Below are 26,437 nucleotides of genomic sequence, written 5' to 3'. Positions count from 1 at the left end.
TGTTTTAACCAAACCTACATTACTTCTGGCAAGACAAAAATTTTCCAATGTCAATTTCCCTTCGCATGCAACGCAGTGGTTCACAAACTGTCTGTCCTGAAAGACCTTTTTAAATGACGTCAAAGTATTCGCGGACCCCTTTAAGTTTTCGAATATCTGCTTCCGCTGCAATTCAAGTCTGGGATGTCACTTGTTTTCCATGTGCTGTAATTCCTTGCTGTAATTTAATATGATTCCGGGCCTATATTGGAAAATGCGTACATGTTTTTCGTACATTGTGATTTATCATTGAACAAGAGTAATTAGAAATTTCAGCGGACCCCGGTAGTGAATCCCTGATGTAACACAACCGCATTTTTCCATCAAAATATAATTTAGGTAAAAGACTGTTTATCTATAGTGGCGAAAATCACAATATATAAGTACACTTAAGCATAATAAACAAATTCTGCGTAAATTAATTGCCATGGTATTACGTTTTATAATCTGTAGCTCTTAGATAAAGAGACAGTTTCGGCGCTTATATTTTCCTACTTGTTTTAAGAACCCAGTATTGTTTCGCATTTCTCTAGGTTTAAGATATTGATATTAATTAATCCTTATGCCTCAATCCTACATAAGCTGACATATACGTGATAAGGATTTTTCCACATTGCCACATAATTAGCTACTGAACAATCCTCTGCATTGTTTCAAAGTTTGCGGAAAGGGAAGATACGATTTTTCTGAGAAGCAATACATGTAACTTAAACCGGTTGCGATGCGATTCAGTGACAGCGATGTTATCGCCGGCAAAGAGCCGAAAAGCCAGGGCAAAAGCCGCAGCATCTCCAATTACAAAACGCACTATAGCCCTTAAGGCACGACCAAGGAAATCTTCACGACGTCTATAGGTTAAAGAAGTCCAGACGGTCTAAGCGTCTTTGTCATCAGCTGTAACTACAGGAAGCTATGGACAGTTTCATGGTTCTGTACGTTTTGTTAGGTTTATTTGTCGCAGTGAAACATTCTTCTGGATTGTGTTCCAATGAACAGAGACTTTACGAGCTTTTCGGAACAAAGACACTGTACGTAAAGGTGGCTGGAAAATTGCCACCGAAGCGTTTGCGTGCGCCAGCAGGTAAAAACTAATATATGTTTGTATTATTACGATATGATCTTATGAGGTTAATGCACTAGGAAATATGGATAATTAAACATCGCGTAATACCGATGTATTTAGTTGCGTTTAGAGTTTTGTTGACAAAGCCTAACAGTACTTTTTGTTCGTTTCACTTTTTGTTTCACTAAAAATACAACACTCTAAAAAAACGCTGCCGGAAATTCGTTGTGTTTGCTTACATCTGCTTATGCCGGATGTAACATTTTTGATTGTGCACACACATGCTCTACCTTACAACACCTTTTATAATCAGAGTTAAATACACTATTTTGTAGAATGCACCCCTGTATTCATGTACGGCATGCTAAGGCACGGGGCCAGGCACCCAAGGGGCGGATCCATTCTTCCAGATTTGGAAAACCTTTTAGCACTTGCCAAAAAGATAAACTCGACAGGCAGAGCGACGTTATGCAGAAAAGATCTGCAAGTAAGTTGGGTGTGTTGACACGGATAAAGTCATGTTGATGTATACCACCCCCATTCTGCATACACTCTACCGGTTAAAGAGCCATTTTTCCCAAAGCCGTTTAAGTTATTTGTAAACAATACAACTGGAATGACGACGTAAACGTTGCAGTATTAGTTGAAAATTATTTAACAACCAAGTAAATTAATTTTGTCGTTAGATGCAACAATATTTTGGTTTATTTTGTTCATGTTTTTTCTCGGCTACAATTATATCCTGCAAATCTTGGCCCATTGTTTCACAAAAATTGCGATGGATGAAACATGTACAAGACCGCAAAATGCACTTGAAAATGTCTTCTGTATTCTAAATCGAAAGATAATTATGTTTAGAATTTGAAGAGCTGGAGGGTGTGGAGTAATAAATACGCCAACAGAAACCTCACTGCTTACGGGGCGAAGGAAGTTCGAGAAGTCGCGAGGCGGTACAGGAACATGCTGCCCGAACTTTTACGTGTGAATACCCGGACAAGACTTAGGTGTGAAATAAGTATATCCCGCATGCTGCTTTTACTAACTAACGTATGGTTAAAGATTGTGAAACCCCCTCGTTGAAAACCTATCGTTCCACATTGCTGCGGTTTAAAGGCGAGTGATAAAAGCATTATTTCAGTTTTAACACAATCACATTCGTTTGCGTTTTGACCAAAGCACCAACGTATCATCTTTAAAATATGTGAGGAAATTTGGTCCTCATGCAATTTTGATTTTTTAACTCACTGTTTCGGAAAAGAATTGTTTCGAAAATTGTCTTGTGCCATGGTTTTAGCGACGCTTGGGAACAAGTTTTTAAAATCGTGGTCAGGTTATCCAGCACCAACTTCTCCCGCACTGTTGACTCCATGTTCGAGTTTGGAGAGGCACTGGGGATTTCCCCTGGTGATGCGGAGGTTTTTAATGTGGTTTCTAATGAGGAAAACTCCATGCTTAACGACAATTGCCCTAAATATGTTCGGGATGTTGAAGAAAACCCGCACTCAGAGGAAGAATACGAAAGTTTCTTAGCTGGTACGTGTGTATTTTAAATTTCCGGTAGAATATGCTAAAAAATATGTTTTCGTATTGTTATTGTTGCTAGTGATGGGGCGTTGGCTTTGTGCAAAGTAATTAAATCTTAGGGTAGTTACTTGTGCGATCAATTGCTAGTGTTTCGCCTAAAGATAAATCCTGAAGATAACGCACGATTTTAAGTGCCTTTGTTCAACGTCGGTTAAGTTACGTAGAATTCGTTGTGAATATTTGAAATCGATGTCTATAATAGGAACATTGAAAGGCACTTACTTACTATTCGGCCCAGTGTATGGATTTGACACATCCCTAGCTGATTGTATGTTTTAATATGTACTTACGTCTTTGCGTTGAAGGCTAAAAGTCACAAATTACAAAAAAGGTAGTAGAAAAATTTGGTATGCGAGTTGCCCATGGTAAAATGTACTTGTAATCTTGGCGCCAAACAAAATGCAACAATATTGTTAGAAGAGAAACATGCAAAAATTATAAAGCTTTAGCCAATACATATGTCTGGGAAAAGAGTTTTGAACACGCCACAATTGCTTCGACAAATGTAAAAATTGCCATTCAATTGCTGTTAACTGCCTGCTGAAGGCTATGAAAAATAACTTGAAATACATTGCGGTTTAATGATAGCCAGTGAAAATATACTCATGCTCACACAATTGTGCGTTGATATTGACAGGAGATTTTATAAGGCGAGTCAAGCGGAAAGTGGCGAGAAGACTTGGATTGAACCGCAGTGAAATTACTGGTGACATCTTGTGGTCAATTTACGCGGACGGATGTTATTACCAACAACTTGTGGAAGCCAGAAACACACCTTGGTGCAAAGTGTTTACCAGACGAGATCTTAAAAGTACGTTACAACTCAATTGCTTCTTGAAACATTTTTACATTTGGCCCAGTAGACCTACCTTGTCTGCAGTTTTTGTCAAGATACCAAAAGGAAGCAGTGGTTATTTTTACAAGGTAATCACGATGTAATGTCACTTTGCCATTTCTTCGTAGTACTGGAGTATGCCAGCGATCTCGAAGATTACGCGCAACGCAGTTTCCACTCCGATATTGCCTTCAAGTGGACTTGCGCAATAGCCAAGGATATTGTGGGCGCGGTCCAGAACGCCAGTCACGCCCACCAACGGGGTATTCCCCATCGATTAGGCCGCTTTCAGTTCGGTCACACTTCCATGGTTGCCGTGACCGCTGCTAACATGGGATTATACATGGTAAGTTGACGCTTAAGAAGGTGAAGCAACTTTATGCAAAATTTATGGCATAGTCTGCTGGCGTGATGTACAACACGCAACCGTTCCTTTTGTGTCTGCTGCTAACATGCTATGTGAATTAATTTATCCACGAATGCATGGGCTTGTTAAAAGTTTATATCTGTGTGTGAGTAACGTTTCTATATTGTTTTCATGTTGGGCAAGTTATGCAACGTTCCCGCCGAGTAAATTTAGTGATTTCCGTGACTAAACCCTTACTTATACCACATGGGTGTAATTTCAACAAGTGACTGTGACGGCCTTAACTTTAAATATTGCAACAAAGGAACAAACATCCGATATTATCGAAATTACTCGCAGAAAGAAAGTCCTCCAACTTCTGAGAACTTCGTCACTCAAACGCGGAGAGCCTTTCGCATGAGTTTGTTCAGTCCGAGCGCCGCAAATATCATGTTCGTGCTCTACAGCTGTACGCAAGATAACGTGTCTACGTACAAAGTGCAAACGTTTTGGAACGAGCGGCTGCTGCAAGATTACCCGAAGTGCAATCCCACACAGCCAAAGGGAATGTGCGATTTGGACGCATGGCTTGACGCGTACCAGGAGTTTGTCCCGGGGTCACAAACAGAGTGCAACCACGATAAGATTTGTGCGCTTTAAACGTGGAGAAACAAGCAAGCGTAGACTAAATTTATTTTGTTTGTAATCGTTTGAAACAAACAGCGCTAGCTTATCGTTGCTGAATAAAGGATGACGATTTAGTGAGAGGCTCTTTGAGACACTTTACTTTTGTATGGTCAACACTTTAATTGACAAAACACACTCCAGTGGCTAGGAGAGATTGAAGTACTTAAAGAGCCAAGGTTTTAAAAAACTTTAACCTCACCTTTGTTTTGAGATTAATTTCACTATTCCAACATTTCCAGTTAAACTATATTGCAAAAAAGTACATTAGTGGTTGATTGTGGCGAATTAATTATATCATTTATGACGCGAACTCGTAGGTAACGCTATACTGTCAGACAAAAAGTGTTATTATGACAGAATAAATTTGTTGCATAATTGGTTAATTTGGATGGTTTTTCTCGGCGGTCTTTATCAGCCTTAAAATTCAATTGCTTATATCTTTTGCTGTGAGTGGACAAACCGGCAATACTTAATCGACGGATAGCCTCTGTCGTGTTTTCAAAAAGACCTTAGCGTTCATAAATGCTTTAACCACAAGAACACCCTTTCCCAGTAACTGTTTTATTATTACGTAACTAAGACATAATAGGTCGAACAGCGGTCATCTATCTGCAGCTCAAATTAACATCAAAATCCGTTTGTTGCACTTGCTGACTTGTTGTGCCCTGTTTAATGCAAAACTATACTAAACCAATTTTAGAATGTTTTCCGTTCCTACACATAAGGCTTGCTGCCAGCACTCGCACGACTAAAGCGCCTTCTATAACGTCACACAACAATAGTCTTGATTTCGTAGACAACGGTTTCAACGTAACTTTGATCAGCTGTATCTCAGAAACCAGTCGCCGTATCCAGCTACTTTTTTCGCCAAAAATGTTTCAAAATTATGACCATCTCTGAGTTTAATTATTATAATATGTTTGATTTTTCAGTGTCACATGCACTTTAAGTGATTGGGATTCGTGATCAGGATAATCTGGGTTCGAATTTCGCTGTGTCAAAAAAATGTTTACTTTGGCACATGTTTTTTGCTGCACCGGGATTCGAACCCTAGATGTCCTGTTTATATACCTTGATTAAACATTTCGTCGTACAGTACAGCATAGCACTGATATGTTGGTGAATGGCCCGAAATATGGTCGGAATTTAAGGGAATTCTTGTCTTAATTGGACGAAAGCAAAACCATCATGTCGCAAGTTTTGAAATGCAGCATAAAATTTATTTTTAAACACGAAACACCGAGACCGGGGTTCACATTTTATTTTACTGACTGAGAAGTTGTTTCAGCTCATCCGGTATTTCATCTTCCTTAGGCATGTTGTCAGTTTCAGCTGTGAAAAAAAAAATTCTTTAGACAATGTTGTCACCCTTATTCTTTATGTGGATCATTCATTGGGTTTAGATTTGCGTTAACAACAGGCTGCGTCGATCACTAGCAAGTCGTCGTTCACGTCGTTTACTGGTGAAAGATTCCCTACTGCACAGGATATACAACATTGGTGGTCAAGCATTCTGATACAACAAGGGAACTCTCTTCTTGAAACGTGAAAGATTTTACATGATGTTTCAAAGTTTTAAAATCATAAAAAATTGAAATTTAAGTCAACAAACTGAAGACATAACGATTTTCTTTAAAAGCATCGGCTTGTTTTAATTAACGAACTAATTGGGATAGTTTCAACATTTAGGGCGATTCACGCAATTCACGCGATCGCGAATTTAGGAATTGATTTGCTTGTTACTAAACTTACTTTCTTGCTGGTCGTATCGTCGTCGCCTGGCGTAATAATATCGTCGTCGTCTGGCGTAGTATCTTCGCCTACGAGCCCACCACCAACCTTCGCTGACCGTGCTGGCCACGAGAAGAAGTCCAAGAACGAGAAGAAGCTTGTTCATGTTCTGCAAATAGTAAGTATTAGACGTTGATCGAGTTGCGAGTGAATCTATAAGCTCACTTACCGATCAGTTGTCCGATACAAACTGTCCAATCCCCTGTTATCGTTTACTTTTATAAACTTTTCACTCAAAACTTCCCATCTATTCGCTTCAATATTCCTGGTTAACTTCCGTGAAGTTTAAACGATTACGGGAATTCCTGAGACTTTATTTCCGCTGTTGACTGCACAAACTTTTCCAGCTGGCTAACATCCTCATGCGTCTCGCGGAAGGGGGTTTACAAAGAACGATTTGTCTAAATATAAACTCTAATTTTCCTGTAACCACGGTTGCAACCATAAGAATAGGCACGCTGCGTTTTGATGACGAAATTTGATTTATTTCTGTGTGATGATGCAAGTCCGAAACAAGCACATTTACAGAAATAAGCAGAATTGTATCTTCCAATAAGACACTGCTTGTACACATAAGCAATTTCTTAGAAATAATGTATCGCTGCCCTGCCTACAATAAACCACATGTGTGTGCAAAATGACAGGGGATCTTTGAACAATATTGTAGCTGTCGTGGAGATACAACCATGCAGGAAAGAAATCAAAACTAACGTTCGAATTCTGCCAACATCGATTGAAGCACAATTAGGATATCCAGGAAAGAAGTTGAGGATATTGTGTTTATCCTAGAAGTTTCAATTCTGGAGTTCCGCAGTAAAGCCAAACCTTTACGAGACCAACTTTGAAACTATTAGCTATAAGTTTAAGAAATATGCAACCGGTTGTACAAAGTGAATAAATTCGTTGTCTTCATTTAAGGATGGCACACGTTTCCTTCATGCTGCACTAACAAACTTGATATTGGTTGAAATTTGTTCACTTTGTACAACCGGCTGTAAATAACCACGGTCACGTGATTTTGGGTAAAAGATCACAACAAAGAATTCATGTGAAATTGTAAAATTGTTCCATCCGTGCAAGAAATCAGTTTTGTCTGGAATTATTTTGCATACTTCTAAAACTTATAGCTAAGATATGTGCAAAAAAGCCATAATATTTGCAAGCTGCAGACAGGGTGTGTACATGCACTGTTTCGACCTGTAAGGTCTCATCAGTGCAGCTGTTGAAGTGGCACTGTGCTAGCTTCTACACTAGCAGGCACACTAGATTTCTACTTTGTGGTACCGTTCCGGTTATAGCTAGGAATTTCAAACTTTGCCTCGTAAAGGTTTGGATTTACTGCGGAACTCCACTTGAAACTTCCAGAATAAACACAATATCCTCAACTTCTTTCCTGGATATCCTCATTTTGCTTCAATCGATGTTGGCAGAATTCGAAGGTTAGTTTTGGTTTCCTTCCTGCATGGTTGCATAGTTTTGAAAGAACTCCAGTTTGTTGGGGTTGTTATTGTAGGCAGGACAGCGATACATCATTTCTAAGATATCTGCTTATGTTTACAAGCAGTGTCTTATTGGCAGATACAATTCTGCTTATTTCTGTAAATGTGCTTGTTTCGGACTTGCGTCACACATAAATAAATTCAATTTCCGCATCAAAGTGCAGCGTGCTTATTTTTATGGTTGCAACCGTGGTTACAGGAAAATTAGAGTTTATATTTAGACAAATCGTTCTTTGTAAATCCCCTTCCGCGAGACGAATGAGGATGTTAGCAAGCTGGAACAGATTGTGCAGCCAACAGCGGAAATCCCATCAGAGAAAATTAAGTCTCATGAATTCGCGAAATCGTTTAAACTTCACGGAAGTTAACCAGGAATATTGAAGCGAATTGATGGGAAGTTTTGAGAGAAAAGTTTATAAAAGTAAACGATAACAGGGGATTGGACAGTTTGTATCGGACAACTGATCGGTAAGTGAGCTTATAGATTCACTTGCAAACTTGGTCCATGTCTAATACTTACTATTTGCAGAACATGAACAAGCTACTTCTCGTTCTTGGACTTCTTCTCGTGGCCAGCACGGTCAGCGAAGGTTGGTTTTGGGCTCGTAGGCGAAGATACTACGCCAGGCGACGTCGATATTATTACGCCAGGCGACGACGATACGACCAACAAGAAAGTAAGTTTAGTAACAAGCAAATCAATTCTTAAGTTCGCAATCGCGTGAAATGTTGAAACTATCCCAATTAGTTCATTGTTGGGTGAAGATTTGTTTGATTCAAACCCAGTATCGTGTGTAGAATGCTCGACTACTAGTCGTGTATATCCTGTGCAGGGAATTCATCACCAATAAACGGCGTGAACGACGACTTGCTAGTGTACGACGCAGCCTGTTGTTAACGCAAATCTAAACCCAATGAATGATCCACATACAGAATAAGGGTGACAATATTATGTAAATAATTTGCTTTTTACAGCTGAGACCGACAACATGCCCGAGGAAGATGAAATACCGGATGAGCTGAAACAACTTCTCAGTCAGTAAAAAAATGTGTCCCGGTCTTTGTGTTTCGTTTTAAAAATAAATACCAAGCTGCATTTCAAAAGTTGTGACATAATGGTTTTGCTTTTGTCCAGTTAAGATTCGCTTAATTGCCGACCATATTCCGGGCCATTCACCAACATACCAGTGTTATGCTGTACTGTACTAAGAAATTTGTAATCAAGGTTTATAAATAGGACATCTCGAGTTCGAATCCCGGTGCAGCAAAAAACATCTGACAAAGTTAACATTTTTTTGCCACAGCGGGATTCGAACGTAAAATGATCCTGATCACGAATCCCAATGGGCGCCAAGAACGATGTCGCAAATTTGATTAGAATTATTCTGCATTGTACTGAAAGTTTTTTTTTCTTCTTTAAATCACTAAACGTGCTTTAAACATCCTTTTTGACCAAAATTGGATCAGATTCTGTGTAAATGAATAAATTTTAAATTTTGGGGTCCCCACCCCTTTGCAGTCGCTGACCCATGTAAAAAAATCATCCACGGAACCTCGTACGATTGTAAAAGTGGGTGTGAAAAAAAGAAACAAAAAAACAAAATTCTTTCAAAATAAATCAACAAAAGGATACCCCATGATTGTAGACTGATAACTTAAACCTAGCAGTTAAACATTGACCGTTAAATCAGCACAGCAAACACATTGAGTCGTTTGTGTTTGAAAAACGACGACGCGTGTTTGTTCATTTTATCGTAGATTGACATCGACATAATGTTTCAATGCTTCAGTCAAGGATATCACGTTTGGCAATCGTTTAAACCAGGGGTATAAAGGCTACCATGTTTTCATAAAAAGGAAGTAAGTGGTGCCAATTGATGCAAGAAGGTTCATCTAATCAATAACAGTTTACATATAATAATTGATGCAGATTACTGCAGTTATGAAACCAATGACCTGGCTACGCAAAAGTTCTCATAACAAGTAGATTGAGGGCTATGAAAAATACAACTTCTATTCACGTCGAGATGACTTAGTGTTGTGTACACAGTTAGTTACACTATAGCCCACCATGACTGAAATGCCGAGGGCAGCTTAGTGTTCAGCAAAATTGCTTCCCTCTCATTGGATACGACACTTTTCTACGTGACTGCTAACGGCATTTACCTTGTAAATTGCTTCGTGCATTCCTGTCATTCTTAAATTGGTCGAACGTTACTACAGCGCTGCATTCTTACGTGTCACGGTTGTTTGCATCATGTATGTTTGTAAGAGGATTTAGAAATTTTTGCCCAGTTTACAGCGGTCGTAGCTCACTTCGAACAATACCTCATTCAATTTCAAACCGAAGTCCACGAAGCAGGGGATGCCCCTAATGTGAGATTGATCGACGGAAAACAAAACCAGAAAAAAATCTTCGCGAGCTTACCACTCCCGATCGCCCACTGGTGGTCAACTTTGGATCGTGTTCCTGACCCCCGTTTTAGGCCAAGGTAGTCCTACCGTCAAGAGATGCTATAAACAATATGCGCCTTTAAAATTAACAAGGTAGAAGTTTGTTATGTTAATTAAATGTCAATAGATAGTAGGAAAAAGGTTTATCTAACAAAATAGATTTTTTATGAAAAGAATGCTATTTGATTTTTAGCTCAACGCTGTTGTGGAAATTTATATCAGTTTTATGTCGGACTAAACACTTCCAGGTCCCACGTATTCCGTGCGCATATGCTTGCTTGCGGTATGTAAGCATAAAGCAATACTGAAAAAAACAGGTTACTGGCTAAAAACAGAAGCTGGTTTAAAAAAATGCTTTGGCATCTGCAACAACTGCGTGATCATTAGAACCTTTTTTGAGTAGTTTTAGTATCTGCGTATCAACGGTACTACACAGTAAAAAAGTCCTCCAATTATGTGGGTCAGAATTGTTTTCAATGTGGTGCGGTTTTTCTCAAATTGCAGCGTGCAGTGAACAGGAAGCAATAAGCCGGCTATTGCTTAATTTCAGTGCACCGATCGATTAACTTTCTTACTATAAAAATTGAGTTCTACAATATCCTGGATCGTCGTCACTCCGTTCCTGTTTTCCACTCGTTCCACGACAGTCAAGCGTGGCTTTGTTACCAGACGTTGATCTAGAAGTTATTGGTTGCGTTAGAGGACGTACTGTATACAGCCTTATGGAGTTTGGTGCCTTTGCTGCGTTCTTAGCACTGATATGTGCTGTAGACCTTGTAAGTTCCCACCCGACCGAGGCTTGCTCGACCAATAGCGACCAATATCACATGTTTGGAGACAGAACACTCTACGAACACGTCGGGGGGACTCTACCATCCATGTCGGATCGCGCACCACAAGGTAAACATAAATTATAATTTATAGGTAAATCCTAACTTACATTTATTCATAAGACTTATCGGAATATCCGACGGCAAATTCGGTTCCCTGACGCAAACCAAAGCTGAAAACGTTTGTTGACAAACCAACAGACAGTTATTTGAAAACTTACTGGTACATTAGGCATATAAGTATGCTTCAAAAACGTAAAAAAATTGCTCAGAGTTTAGTGTTTTCCATGACCGATCGTAACACAAAACAACAAAACTAACAAACTAAACATGACAATAAGCAAACAAAAATATTTCACGATGATCACAAATGGTTATATTTTTATATTTCCAAAAAAACACAGCTTTTTTACTTCTAGGTTGCGAGCCAATACAGATATACATGTTGGTTCGTCACGGAGCACGATATCCTGGAGCTTCCATTCTTCCTAAACTTGAAAAGTTAAAGAACATCTCAGAAAATGTTGGACAAAACCACCACCACCCAACGTTGTGCAAGAAAAATTTAAAAGTACGAAGTTAAAAATATAAATATAACACAACATAATCGCTTTAGCAAAACAGGAAAACTCGCAAAAGCTCATGTATGAAAAGAAATATTATAAGAGTGTTTTTTGATGATGCCAATTTTAGACAAATTGTGCTTTGACAAAGTAAAATGATGCATGTTCCACGGTCACCAGCAGCTGCACTGATGAGACCTTACAGGTCGAAACAGTGTGTACACCTGTCTGCAGCTCTCAATGTAAAATGAATTAGCAAAAAAAATACATTATAGTGGTGCCAAATGGATTTGAAAATTGGTGATCATGCACTCTTAAAACAATAAACCACAATATCACAGTTAAGTTTTATTGGTTCGAGCATAGGTTGAGAGAACTTTGTTTGATAGAAAACTACATGCAAATCACCTCTCACTTAATCACTTCCCAAATGCAGGCAATTCGTAACTGGAAAATTTACACGGATCAATATGACCAACTCAACCAAACGGTTTACGGAGCCAATGAGGTGAAAGGAGTTGCAAGGCGATACAAAGCATTGTTTCCTGAGTTATTGGCACCCTCTGTTCCTGTGGACAAATTCCAGTAAGATTTTGTACTTCGAACGCACTTTCTGTAACTTTGCTTTGGAAATTTCGCCATCACAACTCGAACACAGCGGTATATATCTTTGTGTGAGAAATTCTGACTTTTCGCGTGTATTTTAATATAATATCGACAACTCGAAAGTTAACTGAGGTTTACAAGAAGCAACTTGTAACATTGCTAATTTTATGTTAAAAGTTTTCTGACGTCTTTCGCTCCGACATAATTGAACATATATGCGTACAATGTTACAAACTATAAAACAAAAGAATGGTCCAAAAACGCCACTCTAATATTTTTATACAAAATGCGTCCATCCTGGAAAACGACGAAGCTCACGTAAAAAGTGCAGAAATATTAAGATAAGCAACTCTACGCCTTTTTGTTTCCTATTTGTTCGTGTTCAACAGCAGGAAATTCACTATGCAGTATTTTGCATAACAGGTTCTTTAGTACAAACAGACCGCAAACAAGGGCATCATTGACATCATTTGTCGAAGAAATACTTAAGAACCCAGACGACGAAGAAGGATCACAAACCAGAATCGATGAAGCCAGCATCGAAGTTCCGTCAAAGGAAACTGATCAGTTTTATGCAAACACTTGCAAGAACTATTTGCCATATATAAGACACACAAGTGCATACACCCCTCGTTACACCGCGTTTGGTCAAGGTATGTTAGATTATTAAAAGTTGGCAGTATAGTAGCATACCACCTAAACGAATTGGCCCTTCTAGCAAATGTAGAAAATTAACGATGCAAAGAAAATCAACTGAACGTAAGATTTACTATTTCTTTTATTCAAAAGATTTTGACAATTTATTGCAAGAATCGCTGTTGTATAGAAGTATAGTTCTGTAGCTAGTATATAGTAATTTTTTTTTATGTGACAAGTTTAAAATAGACATAAATCTTGTGCCGAAGTTCAGCTATTTGTTAGAAAACTCATAAACAACCAAACAAAACTCAGAGATGACATATAACCATTGTTCTAGATTCGGAAGAATCAGAATACTTGCAGCCAATATTCGTCCTAATCGGAACGAATCTAAATAATATTAAAGACGCCATAAATTGATGTATTGTTTACAAACAATCATACGGATCGTTTGTATTTTTTGCTGCAGCGATATAATTCTAATCGTTAATCGCTAAATTCGCCAAGGTTTGTGGAATATTAATATATCGGACGAATCCGATTATCGATACACGGTCTGGCGCATCCCAAGTTGTAATACAAATTACCACCCTTTATTCGCTAATTTTTCTTACAATGCATCTTGCAAAAACAAGGTTTTAAAGAGTTCAGACTCTTTTTTTCTTGTTGTTTAACAAAAAAAAACTTTTAGGACCACTAATCCAAACAATCTGCGACAACATTGCCAGAAGGTTGGCTATCCCTCGCTCTTCTATGAATTACGCTGTTCTATGGTCGATGTACAACGACGGCTGTCGATATGAGCAACAGGTCGACGCGTCAAACGGCCCTTGGTGTAAGCTGTTTACTGAAGAAGAACTGAAAGGTATGCAATGCAACGTGACGAATATATATCTGCTAACCATAAGAGCATTCGTTTTGCAATTTAGAAATATTATTTTGCAGAGTTTTCTCTTGTGGAAAACTTGTTACCAAACCACTTTTTTGTGGTTTCAACAGTACGAGTCATAAATTTCACAATTATTTGGCTTTCACATTTTTGGTTTTGCTTATGAAACATAGGAAAGTTCATACAGCTATTTTGCTGCTAGACATACTAATTAATCAGTTCTCATTAAATCGCAAAGTTCGTATAAATATCTTATATCTATTCACCGCACTTAACCATGCATCCACTTCAGTATTGCAATTCTGGCGGGATCTTAAGGACTACGAGTACAAAGGACCTTCGCTGCCTCTCGCACAGGAAAAAAACTGCGTCGCCGCGAAGGACGTCATCAGCTTGATGACGTCAACAAAAGACGAGGACAGAAGAGGGGGTGAACTTCCTGCTGCGAAGTTTAGAAGCCTCCACACTTCAAACATTGCAACTCTGGCGGTGTACTTTCGATTGCTGGGGGTGTGACTTTAAAATGGTTTTGCATATTTTTTACTTTGTTGAATTTGAGTTGTAATGCCGAGAGAGGTTGATTTTAGTTGTTTGTATGTATACCTGTAAAAATATTCCAAAATATATGAACATTTTTAAATACTTATCAATGATTGTAAAGTCCGAATCTATTCGGAATAGAACGTGGTTGTTTACTGGAAATATTCCAAGGCCATATTCAACATTTTTATTCCTCACGGTAGATTTTTGTCGTTTGATCCCCTATAGGATATCAAGCCATTGACTGAACACAACTACGCAACGATGAAGAATCGAAAATTTGACTTCAGCAAAATGATCCCAACCGGAGGCCACTTGGCATTTGTTCTCTACCGTTGTTCAGACGACGACTACAAGATGCAAGTGTTCTGGAACGAACGCGTGGTCGCCATACCCGGATGCCCAGAGTCGTCTACTTCTTTGTGTAGTTTGGATCGGATCCTGAAGATTTATCCCGAGTTTGTTGCTGGATCGACCACCGAGTGCGATCAAATCCAGATATGCGGCGAATATTAATAGAACAGAATGCTGCAGACTTATTTAAACCAATTTAATGTTGACACAAACACATACAGGACCTCAATACGATTTTGTAACAATAATTTCTGAGGTCTTTTCACTGTTCAATAAATATTTAAGCAATCATTGTAAATTAATTCACGTCGTCTCAAAGAGAAGCTTCCCCAACTTTAGACCATCGCTATTAATTATAGAGAAAGCCTTATTCTTATCGGCCCAAATGCAGCTAAAAGTCCTATTGCTGCACTACAGCTGTAGTGATAATAAACAACGTCTGCTCGCGCAAATTTCATACAACTAGCTAAAAGTGATACAACGAGCAATACTTGCTTGAAACACACATCAGCAATGTTGTCATTTTCGTTCAATACTGAATAATAACATGCTGGTATTGGAAATATTTCATGCTATCGCATGATTGGTTGTGATTGTATATATACCGCGTGAAACCGTTGAACCCCTGTAGCTCAGTAGAGCGTTTGTCTTGGTTAGCAAAAGGGAATCGGCAACCGATATCGGATCGTGCACCACGGTAAACCCATAATTTCTGGACAAGTTTTAAAAATGAATTTGTGTCAAATGACAGCAAAGTGAGTTATGTACCTTGACCTTTGTTAATCTGAATTGTTTTCGATGCGTGCTGTCTTTTCTCAAGTTGCAACGTCAGCAGCGATCAGGAAGCAATAAGCCGGTTATTGTTTGATCTCAAGTGCACCGATCGATTGACTTTCCTGTTACAAAGGTAAAAAGAATTCTATAATATCCTGAATCGTTGTTACTTGGTTCCTGTCTCCACTCGTTCCTTGACAGTTAAATGTGGCTTTGTTACCAGACGTTGATCTAGAACTTATTGGTTGCAAGTGTTGCAGGTCGTACTCATGGATTTTGGTGTCCTTTTTGCGTTCTTAGCACTGATATGTGCTGTGGACTTTGTAAGTTCCCACCCGACCGAGGCTTGCTCGACCAATAGCGACCAATATCACATGTTTGGAGACAGAACACTCTACGAACACGTCGGGGGGACTCTGCCATCCTTGTCGGATCGTGCACCAGAAGGTAAACATGTAGTTTATAGGTAAATTGCATTAATGTAATCCTAATAATTTGCTTTAATTTTTGAGACCCATCGGAATGTCCTATGACTTATATTCGAACATTAAATTACCTCTTTTACACTGGCGCACACCAACGCCGGAAATGTTATTTTAAAACTTGTTTAAGACAAAATTTTAAGACAAAACAACAATTGCACATGACAATTAGCGAACATAAAAATTTTACGATGGTCACAAATGGTTATATTTTTATATTTGCAAAAACACAGCTTTTTTACTTCTTGGTTGCGAGCCAATACAGATATACATGTTGGTTCGTCACGGAGCACGATATCCTGGAGCATCCATTCTTCCCAAACTAGAAAAGTTAAAGAACATCTCGGAAAATGTTGGACAAAACCACCAACACCCAACATTGTGCAAAAAAAATTTAAAAGTACCAAGTTAAAAATACAAATAAAATGTAACATAACTGCGCTGACAAAGCGGAAGCTCATGTTTCATAAACAAATACTATGTGAGTCTGTTTTTGATGATGCCTATATCGGAAAAGTACGCTTTGACAACAAAGTAAAATGAATTAACAACAAAGCACATTATAGTGGTGCCGAACGGTTTTAAAAATTTGTGATCATGCACTCTTAAACACAAAACCACAATATTACAGTAAATTTTTTTAATCTGACCATGGTTTGGGAATTAAATTTTGTTTATTAAAAACAACGATTGAATGCAAATCAACTCTTTATCTAATGTAGGCAATTCGTAACTGGAAAATTTACACGGACCAATATGACCAACTCAACCAAACGGTTTACGGAGCCAACGAGGTGAAAGGAGTTGCAAGGCGATACAAAGCATTGTTTCCTGAGTTATTGGCACCCTCTGTTCCTGTGGACAAGTTCCAGTAAGAATGTGTACTTCGAGCGCACTTTCTTTAACTCTATAATACAGAACTTTCACCAACACAACTCAAACACAACGGTATATATCTTTGTGTGAGAAGAGCTGGCTTTTCGCGTGTATTTTATCATAATGCGGACAACTCGAAAGTAATTTAAGGGTTACAAATTATAACTGAACATATATGTAGGTGATTACAATTTTACAAATTATAATTAAGCCTGGTCCATGTCTAAAAAGTTACTTTAATATTTTTATGTTAAATGTAGATAAGCAACAGTACTTTCTTTCATATTCTATTTATTCGTGCTTAACTGTACGAAATTCACTATGCAGTATTTTACATAACAGGTTCTTCAGTACAGACTGGCCACAAACAAGAGCATCACTGACATCATTTGTCGAAGAAATACTGAAAAACCCAGACGACAAAGCAGAATCACAAACCAGAATCAATGAAGCCAGCATCGAAATTCCGCCATTGGAGACCGATCAATTTAGTGCAGACGCTTGCAAAAATTATTTGCCATATAAAAGGCGTACAAGCGCATTCACCCCTCGTTACACCGCGTTCGGTCAAGGTAAGTTACGTTATTAAATGTTGACAATATACCAGAAAACTGACTAAACGTATTGGCCCTTTAAGCAAATGTAGAAGCTTAACTTTGCAAAGAAAATCAAAACGAAAGATTTACGAATTACTTCTTTTCAGAAGAAATTGACATTTTAATGTAAGAAATGCTGTTGTATAGTTCTGTAGCTAGTATATAGCAAAGCGTGTTTCTATGTGCCAAGTTTAAAATATACATAATGTTGTGCCGCGTTTCAGCTATTTGCAACAAAACTTACAAACAATTCCAAACCAAACCAAACTAGGAGATGGCATATATAAACATTGCACTGGATTCGACAGAATCAGAGAACTTGTAGGCAATATTTGACGGAACGCGAAACGAATCTAAAAAAGACTAAATGACGTCATAATTTTAGATATTGGTTGTAAGCAATCACATTAATCGTTTGTATTTTTGCTGCAGCGATATAATTCTAATCATTAATCGCTAAATTCGCCAAGGTTTGTGGAATATCAATATATCGGTCGAATATTCGGAAATACGGTCTGGCGCATCCCAAGTTGTAATACATATAACAACCCTTTGTTCGCTAATTTTTCTTCCAATACAGCTTGCAAAAACAAGGTGTTAAAGAGTTCAGGCTCTTTTTCTCTTACTGTTCAACAAAAAACAACTTTCAGGACCACTAATCCAAACAATCGCCGACAACATTGCCAGAAGGTTGGCTATCCCGCGCTCTTCTGTGAATTACGCTGTTCTATGGTCGATGTACAACGACGGCTGTCGATATGAGCAACAGGTCGACGCGTCAAACGGGCCTTGGTGTAAGCTGTTTACCGAAGAAGAGCTGAAAGGTACGCAATGCAACGTGACGAATATATATCTGCTAACCAGTCATGCATTCGTTGTGCAATTTGGACTTATTTTTTTGCAAATTTGATATGCTAAAGATTTTTTTTATTTTCTTTGGGGCGTTTATAACTATCAACCAATTTAGGTTTATTTTCCTTTTCCTATCTGGAAAATACTTTTCTCTTGTGGAAAACTTGTTACCAAACCACTTTTTTGTGGTATCAACCGTACGAGTCATAAATTTCAGAATTATTTGGCTTTCACATTTTTGGTTTTGCTTATGAAACATAGGAAAGTTCATACAGCTATTTTGCTGCTAGACATACTAATTAATCAGTTCTCATTAAATAGCAAAGTTCGTATAAATATCTTACATCTATTCACCGCACTTAACCATTCATCCACTTCAGTATTGCAATTCTGGCGGGATCTGAAGGATTACGAGTACAAAGGACCTTCGCTGCCTCTCGCACAGGAAAAAAACTGCGTCGCCGCGAAGGACGTCATAAGTTTGATGACGTCAACAAGAGACGAAGACAGAAGAGGGGGTGAACTTCCTGCTGCGAAGTTTAGTAGTCTCCACACTTCAAACATTGCAACTCTGGCGGTGTATTTTCGATTGCTGGGGGTGTGGCTTTAAAATGATTTTCCTTTTTGTTTTATCAGTAACATGTAACATTTTTGTGTGCGATGAGGCAACATCGTTCAAGTATCGGTGCGACTGAGCATTTAGGATAAGAAACGAGTTTTTTTACATTATTGAACTTCAGTTGTAAAGTTCATTTCAGTTGTCTTATACGTATAAATTCTAAAATGATAATAAATATAAAGTATGGATCTATTCGGAATGAAACATGATTTTGTACTCGAAATTTCCTAGGGCATTAATCTACATATTGATTTCTCACTGCAGATTTTTGTCTTTAGGATATCAAGCCATTGACTGAACACAACTACGCAACGATGAAGAATCGTAAATTTGACTTCAGCAAAATGATTCCAACCGGAGGCCACTTGGCATTTGTTCTCTACCGTTGTTCAGACGACGACTACAAGATGCAAGTGTTCTGGAACGAACGTGTGGTCGCCATACCCGGATGCCCAGAGTCATCTACTTCTTTGTGTAGTTTGGATCGGATCCTAGAGATTTATCCCGAGTTTGTTGCTGGATCGACCACCGAGTGCGATCAAATCCAGATATGCGGCGAATATTAGTTGAATAAAATTGAGGAGGCTTCCTTCACCCAATTTAATACGTCATTAATACGATTTTGTAACAGCATTTGCTCAGAACTTTTCACTTTTCAATAAACATTTAAGCAATCGTTGTAAATTATTGCACGTCATCTCAAAGAGAAGCTTCTCCCAACTTCAGAGAGCATCGCTATTTAAAATATTATGTGTATCAGTCCAAACGCAGCTAAACATCGTATTGCTGCATTACAGCTGTTGTAATAATTAAAAACCTCTGCACGCGCAAATTTCATACAACGAGCAATAATTGCTTGAATCACACATCGGCAATGTTGTCATTTTCGTTCAATACTGAAATGACATGCTGGTATTAGTAATGCTTTATGCAATCGCATGATTGGCTGTGATTGTATATGTGATGGTGGCCTGGCAATTTGTGCGCTTGCGCACCAGTGTACCTTGGCCGCAATTTGTGCGCTAGCGCACCAGTGTACTTTGGCCGGCTTGTAAAACTGTCATACGCATAGTTTTTAAAATAGCGCAGTTTCCAACTTGTTCCCAGACTTAGAGACATAAACGATTCAGAAGTTTCATTTAAAAGCAGAATGAGATCCAGTGTAATTGTTGCGTTCTAAACACTGTTATGTGCGGAAAGCCTCGTGAGTTCGCACCTGATGAAGCCTTGCTCGAACAGTGGCGACCGATTCCACATGAATTCAGAACACTCTACGTACACGTCATATGGACTGTACCGCTAATATCGGATCGTGCACCACAAGATAAACCCAGAGTTTCTTTACAAGTTTTATAAATGAATTTGTGTCAAATGATCGTAAAGTGTGTCTTTACCTGTTTGGACCAGATTATTTTTTAATGTAGAGTTGTTTTTCCTCATATTGCAGCGTCAGCGAACAGGAAGCAATAAGCCGGCTATTGTTTAATTTCAGTGCACCGATCGATTAACTTTCTTACTATAAACATTGAGTTCTACAATATCCTGGATATCGTCGTCACTCCGTTCCTGTTTTTCACTCGTTCCACGAGAGTGAAGCGTGGCTTTGTTACCAGACATTGATCTAGAAGTTATTGGTTGCGTTACAGGACGTACTGTATACAGCCTTATGGAGTTTGGTGTCTTTGCTGCGTTCTTAGCACTGATATGTGCTGTAGACCTCGTAGGTTCGCACCCGACCGAGGCTTGCTCGACCAAAAGCGACCAATATCATATGTTTGGAGACAGAACACTCTACGAACACGTCGGGGGGACTCTGCCGTCCATGTCGGATCGTGCACCAGAAGGTAAACATGTAATTTATACGAAAATACCATCAATGAATTCTAATAGTTTGCTTTAATTTATGAGACCTATCGGATGACTTATAGTCGAACATTAAGTTACGTCGGTTTCCCTGACGCACACCAAGGCTGAAAATGTTTGTTGACTAAGCTAAAAAAACGAACAGTTATTTTCAAACTTACTGGTATACTATGTAGAAATGTATGCTTCGAAAACATAAAATATTCATTGAGTTTGCTCCGAGTTTAGTGTTTACTATGACCCAATTTAAGACAAAACAACAAAACTAATTAACTAAACATGACAATAAGCGAACAAAAATATTTCACGGTGGTCACAAATAGTTTTATTTCTATATTTCTAAAACACAGCTTTTTTACGTCTAGGTTGTGAGCCAATACAGATATACATGTTGGTTCGTCACGGAGCACGATATCCTGGAGCATCCATTCTTCCGAAACTCGAAAAGTTAAAGAACATCTCGGAAAATGTTGGACAAAACCACCAACACCCAACATTGTGCAAGAAAAATTTAAAAGTACCAAGTTGAAAATAGAAATATAATTATAATATAACCGCTTCAGCAAAGCGAGGGAAACTCGCGAAAGCTCATGTATCAAAACTAATATCGTAAGAGTCTCCTTTTATGATGCAAATGTTAGAAAAGTGCGCTTTGAAAAAGTGAAATGAATGCATAAATTTAATTTGTCCCAATATATTGCAGCAGAATGGATTTGAAAATTGAGAATTATACACTCATATAAAGTAAACATTCAATAAACATTAATATCACAATATCACAGTAAAATTTTATTGGTCCGAACATGGGTTAAGAATTTAATTTTCTTTGATAAAAAACAACGATTGAATGCAAATCAACTCTCACTTAATTCTCTTGTCAAATGCAGGCAATTCGTAACTGGAAAATTTACACTGACCAATATGACCAACTCAACCAAACGGTTTACGGAGCCAATGAGGTGAAAGGAGTTGCAAGGCGATACAAAGCATTGTTTCCTGAGTTATTGGCACCCTCTGTTCCTGTGGAAAATTTCCAGTAAGAATTTGTACATCTTGCGCACTTTCTGTAACTTTAATACAGAACTTGCACCATTACAACTCGAACGTAATGGTACACATCTTTGTGTGAGAACTATTGCTTTTTCGCGGGTTTATTTATCATGTTACCGACAACTTGAAAGTACATTAAGGATTACAAACTATAACCGTTCTTTAAAGTTACTCCGATGTTTTTATACTGAATGCATCGATCCTGGAAAACGACGGCGCTCACGTCACAATTAGAGTCTACAAATGTTTGGATATGCAACACTGCGTCCTTTTGTATCCCATTTATTCGCTTTAACTGTAGGAAATTTACTGTGCAGCATTTTTGCATGACAGGTTCTTCAGTACAGACAGATCACAAACAAGAGCATCATTGACATCATTTGTCGAAGAAATGCTTAAGAACCCAGACGACGAAGCAGGATCACAAACCAGAATCAATGAAGCAAACATTGAAATTCCGCCTTTGGAGACTGATCAGTTTTATTCAGGCTCTTGCAAAAATTATTTGCCATATATAAAAAACACAAGTGCATACACTCCTCGTTACACCGCGTTCGGTCAAGGTATGTTAGGTTATTAAAAGTTGGCAGTATAATAGCATACCACCTAAACGAATTTGGGATTGCCCTTCTAGCAAATGTAGAAGCTTAACTTTGCAAAGAAAATCACCTGAATTAAGATTTACTAGTTTTTTTATTCAAAAGATATTGACATTTTATTGTAAGAATTGCTGTTGAATAGAAGTATAGTTCTGTAGCTAAAAGGGTTTTTTCATGTGCCAAGTTCAAAATACACATAATCTTGTGCCAAATTTAAGCTATTTGTTAGAAAACTCATAAACAATCAAACAAAACTTAAAGATGACATATAACCATTGTTCTAGATTTGGCAGAAAATATTTAATGACGCCATAAATTGATCTATTGTTTACTAACAATCACATGGATCGTTTTTATTTTCGCTGCAGCGATATAATTGTAATCGTTATTCATTAAATTCGTTTAGGTTTGTAAAATTTTGATGTATCGGAAGAATCCGATCATCGATATGTGGTCTGGCCCATCCCCAGTTGTGATACATATAACCAACACCTTTTACGGCAATGTTTCTTCTGATAGATTTTGCAAAATCAAGACTTCAGACCCATTTTCTTCCATTTTAAAAACCATACAAATTTCAGGATCACTTATCCAAGCAATCTGCGACAACATTGCCAGAAGGTTGGCTATCCCGCGCTCTTCTGTGAATTACTCTGTTCTATGGTCGATGTACAACGACGGCTGTCGATTTGAACAACAGGTCGACGCCTCAAACGGGCCTTGGTGTAAGCTGTTTACCGAAGAGGAGCTGAAAGGTATGCAATGCAACGTGACGAATATATATCTGCTAACCATGAAAGCATTCGTTGTGCAATTTGGAATTAATTAACACCCGTTAATGCGGTAAACTATACATATTTTTTGGCAATTTAAAGCTTAATAGTTATGCATTTGTTGGGGCGTTTATTCGCCAATTTAAATTTCTTTTCCTTTTTATGGCTGGTAAACATTCTTCAATCTGTGGAAAAAAATGTTTTGGCAATTGCGGAAAGTTGATCCGAGGTGGAGGATAACAAACCACTTTTTTGTGGTATCAATGGAACGAGTCATAATTTTAGATAGCGTCGATTAACTTCCGCTAATATGATTTCGTATTTTAAAATAATAAACAATTAGAATATTTTTATCTATTTCTTTTGAAACATTTCGGAGTTCTTAAAAATGTAATATGTGTTCGCCGCACTCAACCACATATCTATCTTAGTGTTGCAATTTTGGCGGGATCTGAAAGACTACAAGTTTACGGGACCTGCGTTGCCTCTGGCTCTGGAAAAAAACTGCGTCGCCGCGAAGGACATCATCAGCTTGATGAAGTCAACAAGAAATAAGGACAGAAGAGGGGGTGAACGCCCTGCTGCGAAGTTTAGGAGCCTCCACACCGTCAATATCGCAACTTTGGCGTTGTATTTTCGATTGCTGGGGGTGTGACTTTAAATTTTTTTTTTTTTATTAGTAACAGTTTTTTATTAGTTTTGTGTATGTGATGAGGATAAATCTTTTAACTATCCGTGCGGTTAAGCATTTGAGTTAACAAACACGTTTTTTACATTATTGAATTTCAGTTGCAAAGCTGAGTAAGGTTGATTTTTAGCTGTTTTGTTTGTAAACCTTAAAAATATATAAAAAAAAAACTGAAAAATATATACCAATGGTTATAAAGTCCGGATGTATTCAATAGAATATGATTGTTTATTTAAAACTTCCTAAGGCTTTATTATACCTTTTGATTTCTAACTGCAGATTTTTGTCTTTAGGATATCAAGCCGTTGACTGAACACAACTACGCAACGATGAAGAATCGTAAATTTGACTTCAGCAAAATGATCCCAACCGGAGGCCACTTGGCATTTGTTCTTTACCGTTGTTCAGACGACGAGTACAAGATGCAAGTGTTCTGGAACGAACGTGTGGTCGCCATACCCGGATGCCCAGAGTCGTCTACTTCTTTGTGTAGTTTGGATCGGATCCTGGAGATTTATCCCGAGTTTGTTGCTGGATCGGCCACCGAGTGCGATCAAATACAGATATGCGGCGAATATTAATAAAACTGAATGCTGCAGGCTTCTTGCAACCAATATAATTTTCTTAACACGATTTTGCTTTAGGCAAGTTCTTTTCACTTTTCAATAAACATTTAAGCAATCGTTGTAAATTATTGCACGTCATCTCAAAGAGAAGCTTCCCCAACCTCAGAGAGCTTCACTATTTAAAATGCAGAAAGCCCATCAGTCCAAACGTAGCTAAACTTCCAGTTATTAATTTCAAGCTGTAGTAATAATAGAAAACATCTGCACGCGCAAACTTCATGCAATGAGCGTAAAGTCCGAGGTTTGATATAACGAAGAAAAATTTCGAACATGTCAATTTTAACTTGTGGTAATTAGGTCGTGGGTAAACAGGTTTAACGAGATGTCCTTGGGGATTTCGCAAAAACGTGCTCCGTTGATTACATTTATTCTTTCCGCTAATTACTTGGAAAATACATCAGCAATGTCGTCATTTCTGTTTTATACTGAATAATGCATGTTGGTTGTAATCGCCTAAGTTTTGTGTCTTGAACGCAACCAATTAACTGCCGCTTGTAGGCTTGATTATTCGCGTGGCTTAATTTGTCTGCGCCTAATAATAGTACACGTTTCAAAGCGAATGTTTTATGTTGCTACGTTAAGTCCCTACTGTCGAAAATCTTACGTTTACAAGCTTGACCGTTCCAAACTTATAATAAGTGGGAAAGTGTACGTACGAGTATAGAGACAGCGGCAATTCAGCAACACCACCACAGCTTAAAATTAAAACGCTTCGGTTACACTGGTAATGATTAAAGCCAATTGCTATTTTTACTCAGGTCGCGGAAACAAACGTACTTGTATAGGCTTGTGTAACAGTCTTACACATCACAGTTTTTGGAAACGCGCAGATTCCCACTAGTCAACACGCTTAGCGACATTCAAAGTTGGCTGAACTTATAGCAGACGTTGCTCATTCGTACAGGTTATATTCGAAACGACTATTTCAGAATTTGCATATGACAGAATGAGATTCTGTATACTTGTTGCTTTCTTTACACTGTTATGTGCGGAAAGCCTGGTTAGTTCGCACAGGTCGAAGCATTGCTCAAGCAATAGCCCACCATGTCTGAAATGCTGGTGGCAGCATTGTGTACAGCGGACGCCGCTGCGTTTATTTTTGCTCCGATGAACATCAAGTGGTTGACGGCAAAATTTAATCCCTCTTATTGGATACGACACTTTTCTACGTGACTGCTAACGGTATTTACCTTGTAAATTGCTTCGTGCATTCCTGTCATTCTTAAATTGGTCGAACGTTACTACAGCGCTGCATTCTTACGTGTCCTGGTTGTTATCTATCATGTATGTTTGTAAGTGGATTTAGAAATTTTTGCCCAGTTTACAGCGCTTGTGGCTCACTTTGAACAAAACCTCATTCAATTTCAAACTAAAGTCCACGAAGATGCCCCCAATGTGAGATTAATCGACGGAAAACAAAAACAGAAACAATTCTTCGCGAGCTCGCCACTCCCGGTCGCCCACTGGTGGTCAACTTAGGATCGTGTACCTGCCCCCCGTTTGTGGCCAAGGTAGTCCTACCGTGTTAAACAATATGCGCCCCTAAAATTAACATTGTCAGCAGAAAGCAGGAAAAAGGTTTATCTAATGGATTTTTTATGAAAAGAATGGTATTTGATTTATAGCTTTGCGCTATATTGGAAATTTATATCAGTTTTATGTTGTACTAAACGCTTCCAGGTCTCACGTATTCTGTGCGCATTTTTACTGCCTGAAAACAGCAGCTGATTTAAAAACATGTTTTGGCATCTGCAACAACTGCGTGAACCTTTTCTGAGTAGTTTCAGTATCTGCGTATCAGCGGTACTACACAGTAAAAAAAGTCCTCCAATTATGTGGGTCAGGATTGTTTTTAATGTAGTGCGGTTTTTCTCAAATTTCAGCGTCAGTGAACAGGAAGCAATGAGCCGGCTATTGTTT

At 38.3% G+C, this 26,437-nt stretch overlaps 4 protein-coding genes across 5 annotated transcripts; all 4 read left to right on the top strand.

Annotated features, from left to right (window-relative positions):
- The first annotated feature begins 917 nt into the window (after positions 1-917).
- On the top strand, positions 918-4,855 carry LOC145914018 (multiple inositol polyphosphate phosphatase 1-like). Its single transcript, XM_083001793.1, has 7 exons — positions 918-1,120; positions 1,438-1,589; positions 1,961-2,106; positions 2,433-2,635; positions 3,324-3,497; positions 3,650-3,867; positions 4,228-4,855. Exons 1-7 carry the CDS (start codon positions 952-954, stop codon positions 4,525-4,527), a joined length of 1,362 nt encoding a protein of 453 aa, XP_082857919.1. The 5' UTR covers positions 918-951; the 3' UTR covers positions 4,528-4,855.
- A 6,055-nt stretch (positions 4,856-10,910) lies between these two features.
- LOC145914117 (multiple inositol polyphosphate phosphatase 1-like) lies at positions 10,911-14,922 on the top strand. The gene is made up of 7 exons (XM_083001897.1): positions 10,911-11,198; positions 11,548-11,699; positions 12,128-12,276; positions 12,721-12,950; positions 13,628-13,801; positions 14,118-14,335; positions 14,594-14,922. Exons 1-7 carry the CDS (start codon positions 11,021-11,023, stop codon positions 14,879-14,881), a joined length of 1,389 nt encoding a protein of 462 aa, XP_082858023.1. The 5' UTR covers positions 10,911-11,020; the 3' UTR covers positions 14,882-14,922.
- Positions 14,923-15,705: 783 nt separating this feature from the next.
- Positions 15,706-19,911, top strand: LOC145913609 (multiple inositol polyphosphate phosphatase 1-like). 2 transcript variants are annotated; one of them, XM_083001328.1, is made up of 7 exons: positions 15,706-15,940; positions 16,209-16,375; positions 16,698-16,846; positions 17,194-17,423; positions 18,098-18,271; positions 18,680-18,897; positions 19,197-19,911. In XM_083001328.1, exons 1-7 carry the CDS (start codon positions 15,763-15,765, stop codon positions 19,482-19,484), a joined length of 1,404 nt encoding a protein of 467 aa, XP_082857454.1. In that variant the 5' UTR covers positions 15,706-15,762; the 3' UTR covers positions 19,485-19,911. The 2 variants fall into 2 exon arrangements, with proteins under 2 accessions (XP_082857454.1, XP_082857455.1); XM_083001329.1 differs by having other exon boundaries at positions 15,706-15,948; positions 16,232-16,375.
- Positions 19,912-20,584: 673 nt separating this feature from the next.
- On the top strand, positions 20,585-24,472 carry LOC145914562 (multiple inositol polyphosphate phosphatase 1-like). The gene is made up of 7 exons (XM_083002384.1): positions 20,585-20,762; positions 21,147-21,298; positions 21,669-21,817; positions 22,165-22,394; positions 23,012-23,185; positions 23,635-23,852; positions 24,185-24,472. Exons 1-7 carry the CDS (start codon positions 20,585-20,587, stop codon positions 24,470-24,472), a joined length of 1,389 nt encoding a protein of 462 aa, XP_082858510.1.
- The last annotated feature ends 1,965 nt before the right edge of the window (positions 24,473-26,437 follow it).

The sequence above is a fragment of the Ascidia mentula genome, chromosome 9, assembly GCF_947561715.1.
Source record: "Ascidia mentula chromosome 9, kaAscMent1.1, whole genome shotgun sequence".
Lineage (NCBI taxonomy): Eukaryota > Metazoa > Chordata > Ascidiacea > Phlebobranchia > Ascidiidae > Ascidia > Ascidia mentula.
This window is presented reverse-complemented; position numbering and strand designations above follow the sequence as displayed.

Excerpts from the sequence above, each read along its gene's own strand:
- LOC145914018 (XM_083001793.1), top strand. The coding sequence starts at position 952 with ATGGACAGTTTCATGGTTCTGTACGTTTTGTTAGGTTTATTTGTCGCA. Across the intron at positions 2,107-2,432 it reads AATACCCGGACAAGACTTAG|GTTATCCAGCACCAACTTCT; the intron begins GTGTGAAATAAG and ends AATCGTGGTCAG. Across the intron at positions 3,498-3,649 it reads TACCAGACGAGATCTTAAAA|TACTGGAGTATGCCAGCGAT; the intron begins GTACGTTACAAC and ends ATTTCTTCGTAG.
- LOC145914562 (XM_083002384.1), top strand. The coding sequence starts at position 20,585 with ATGGAGTTTGGTGTCTTTGCTGCGTTCTTAGCACTGATATGTGCTGTA. Across the intron at positions 20,763-21,146 it reads GTCGGATCGTGCACCAGAAG|GTTGTGAGCCAATACAGATA; the intron begins GTAAACATGTAA and ends TTTTACGTCTAG. Across the intron at positions 23,853-24,184 it reads TGTATTTTCGATTGCTGGGG|GATATCAAGCCGTTGACTGA; the intron begins GTGTGACTTTAA and ends TTTTGTCTTTAG.
- LOC145913609 (XM_083001328.1), top strand. The coding sequence starts at position 15,763 with ATGGATTTTGGTGTCCTTTTTGCGTTCTTAGCACTGATATGTGCTGTG. Across the intron at positions 15,941-16,208 it reads GTCGGATCGTGCACCAGAAG|CTTTTTTACTTCTTGGTTGC; the intron begins GTAAACATGTAG and ends GCAAAAACACAG. Across the intron at positions 17,424-18,097 it reads TTACACCGCGTTCGGTCAAG|GACCACTAATCCAAACAATC; the intron begins GTAAGTTACGTT and ends AACAACTTTCAG.
- LOC145914117 (XM_083001897.1), top strand. The coding sequence starts at position 11,021 with ATGGAGTTTGGTGCCTTTGCTGCGTTCTTAGCACTGATATGTGCTGTA. Across the intron at positions 12,951-13,627 it reads TTACACCGCGTTTGGTCAAG|GACCACTAATCCAAACAATC; the intron begins GTATGTTAGATT and ends AAAAACTTTTAG. Across the intron at positions 13,802-14,117 it reads TACTGAAGAAGAACTGAAAG|TATTGCAATTCTGGCGGGAT; the intron begins GTATGCAATGCA and ends CATCCACTTCAG.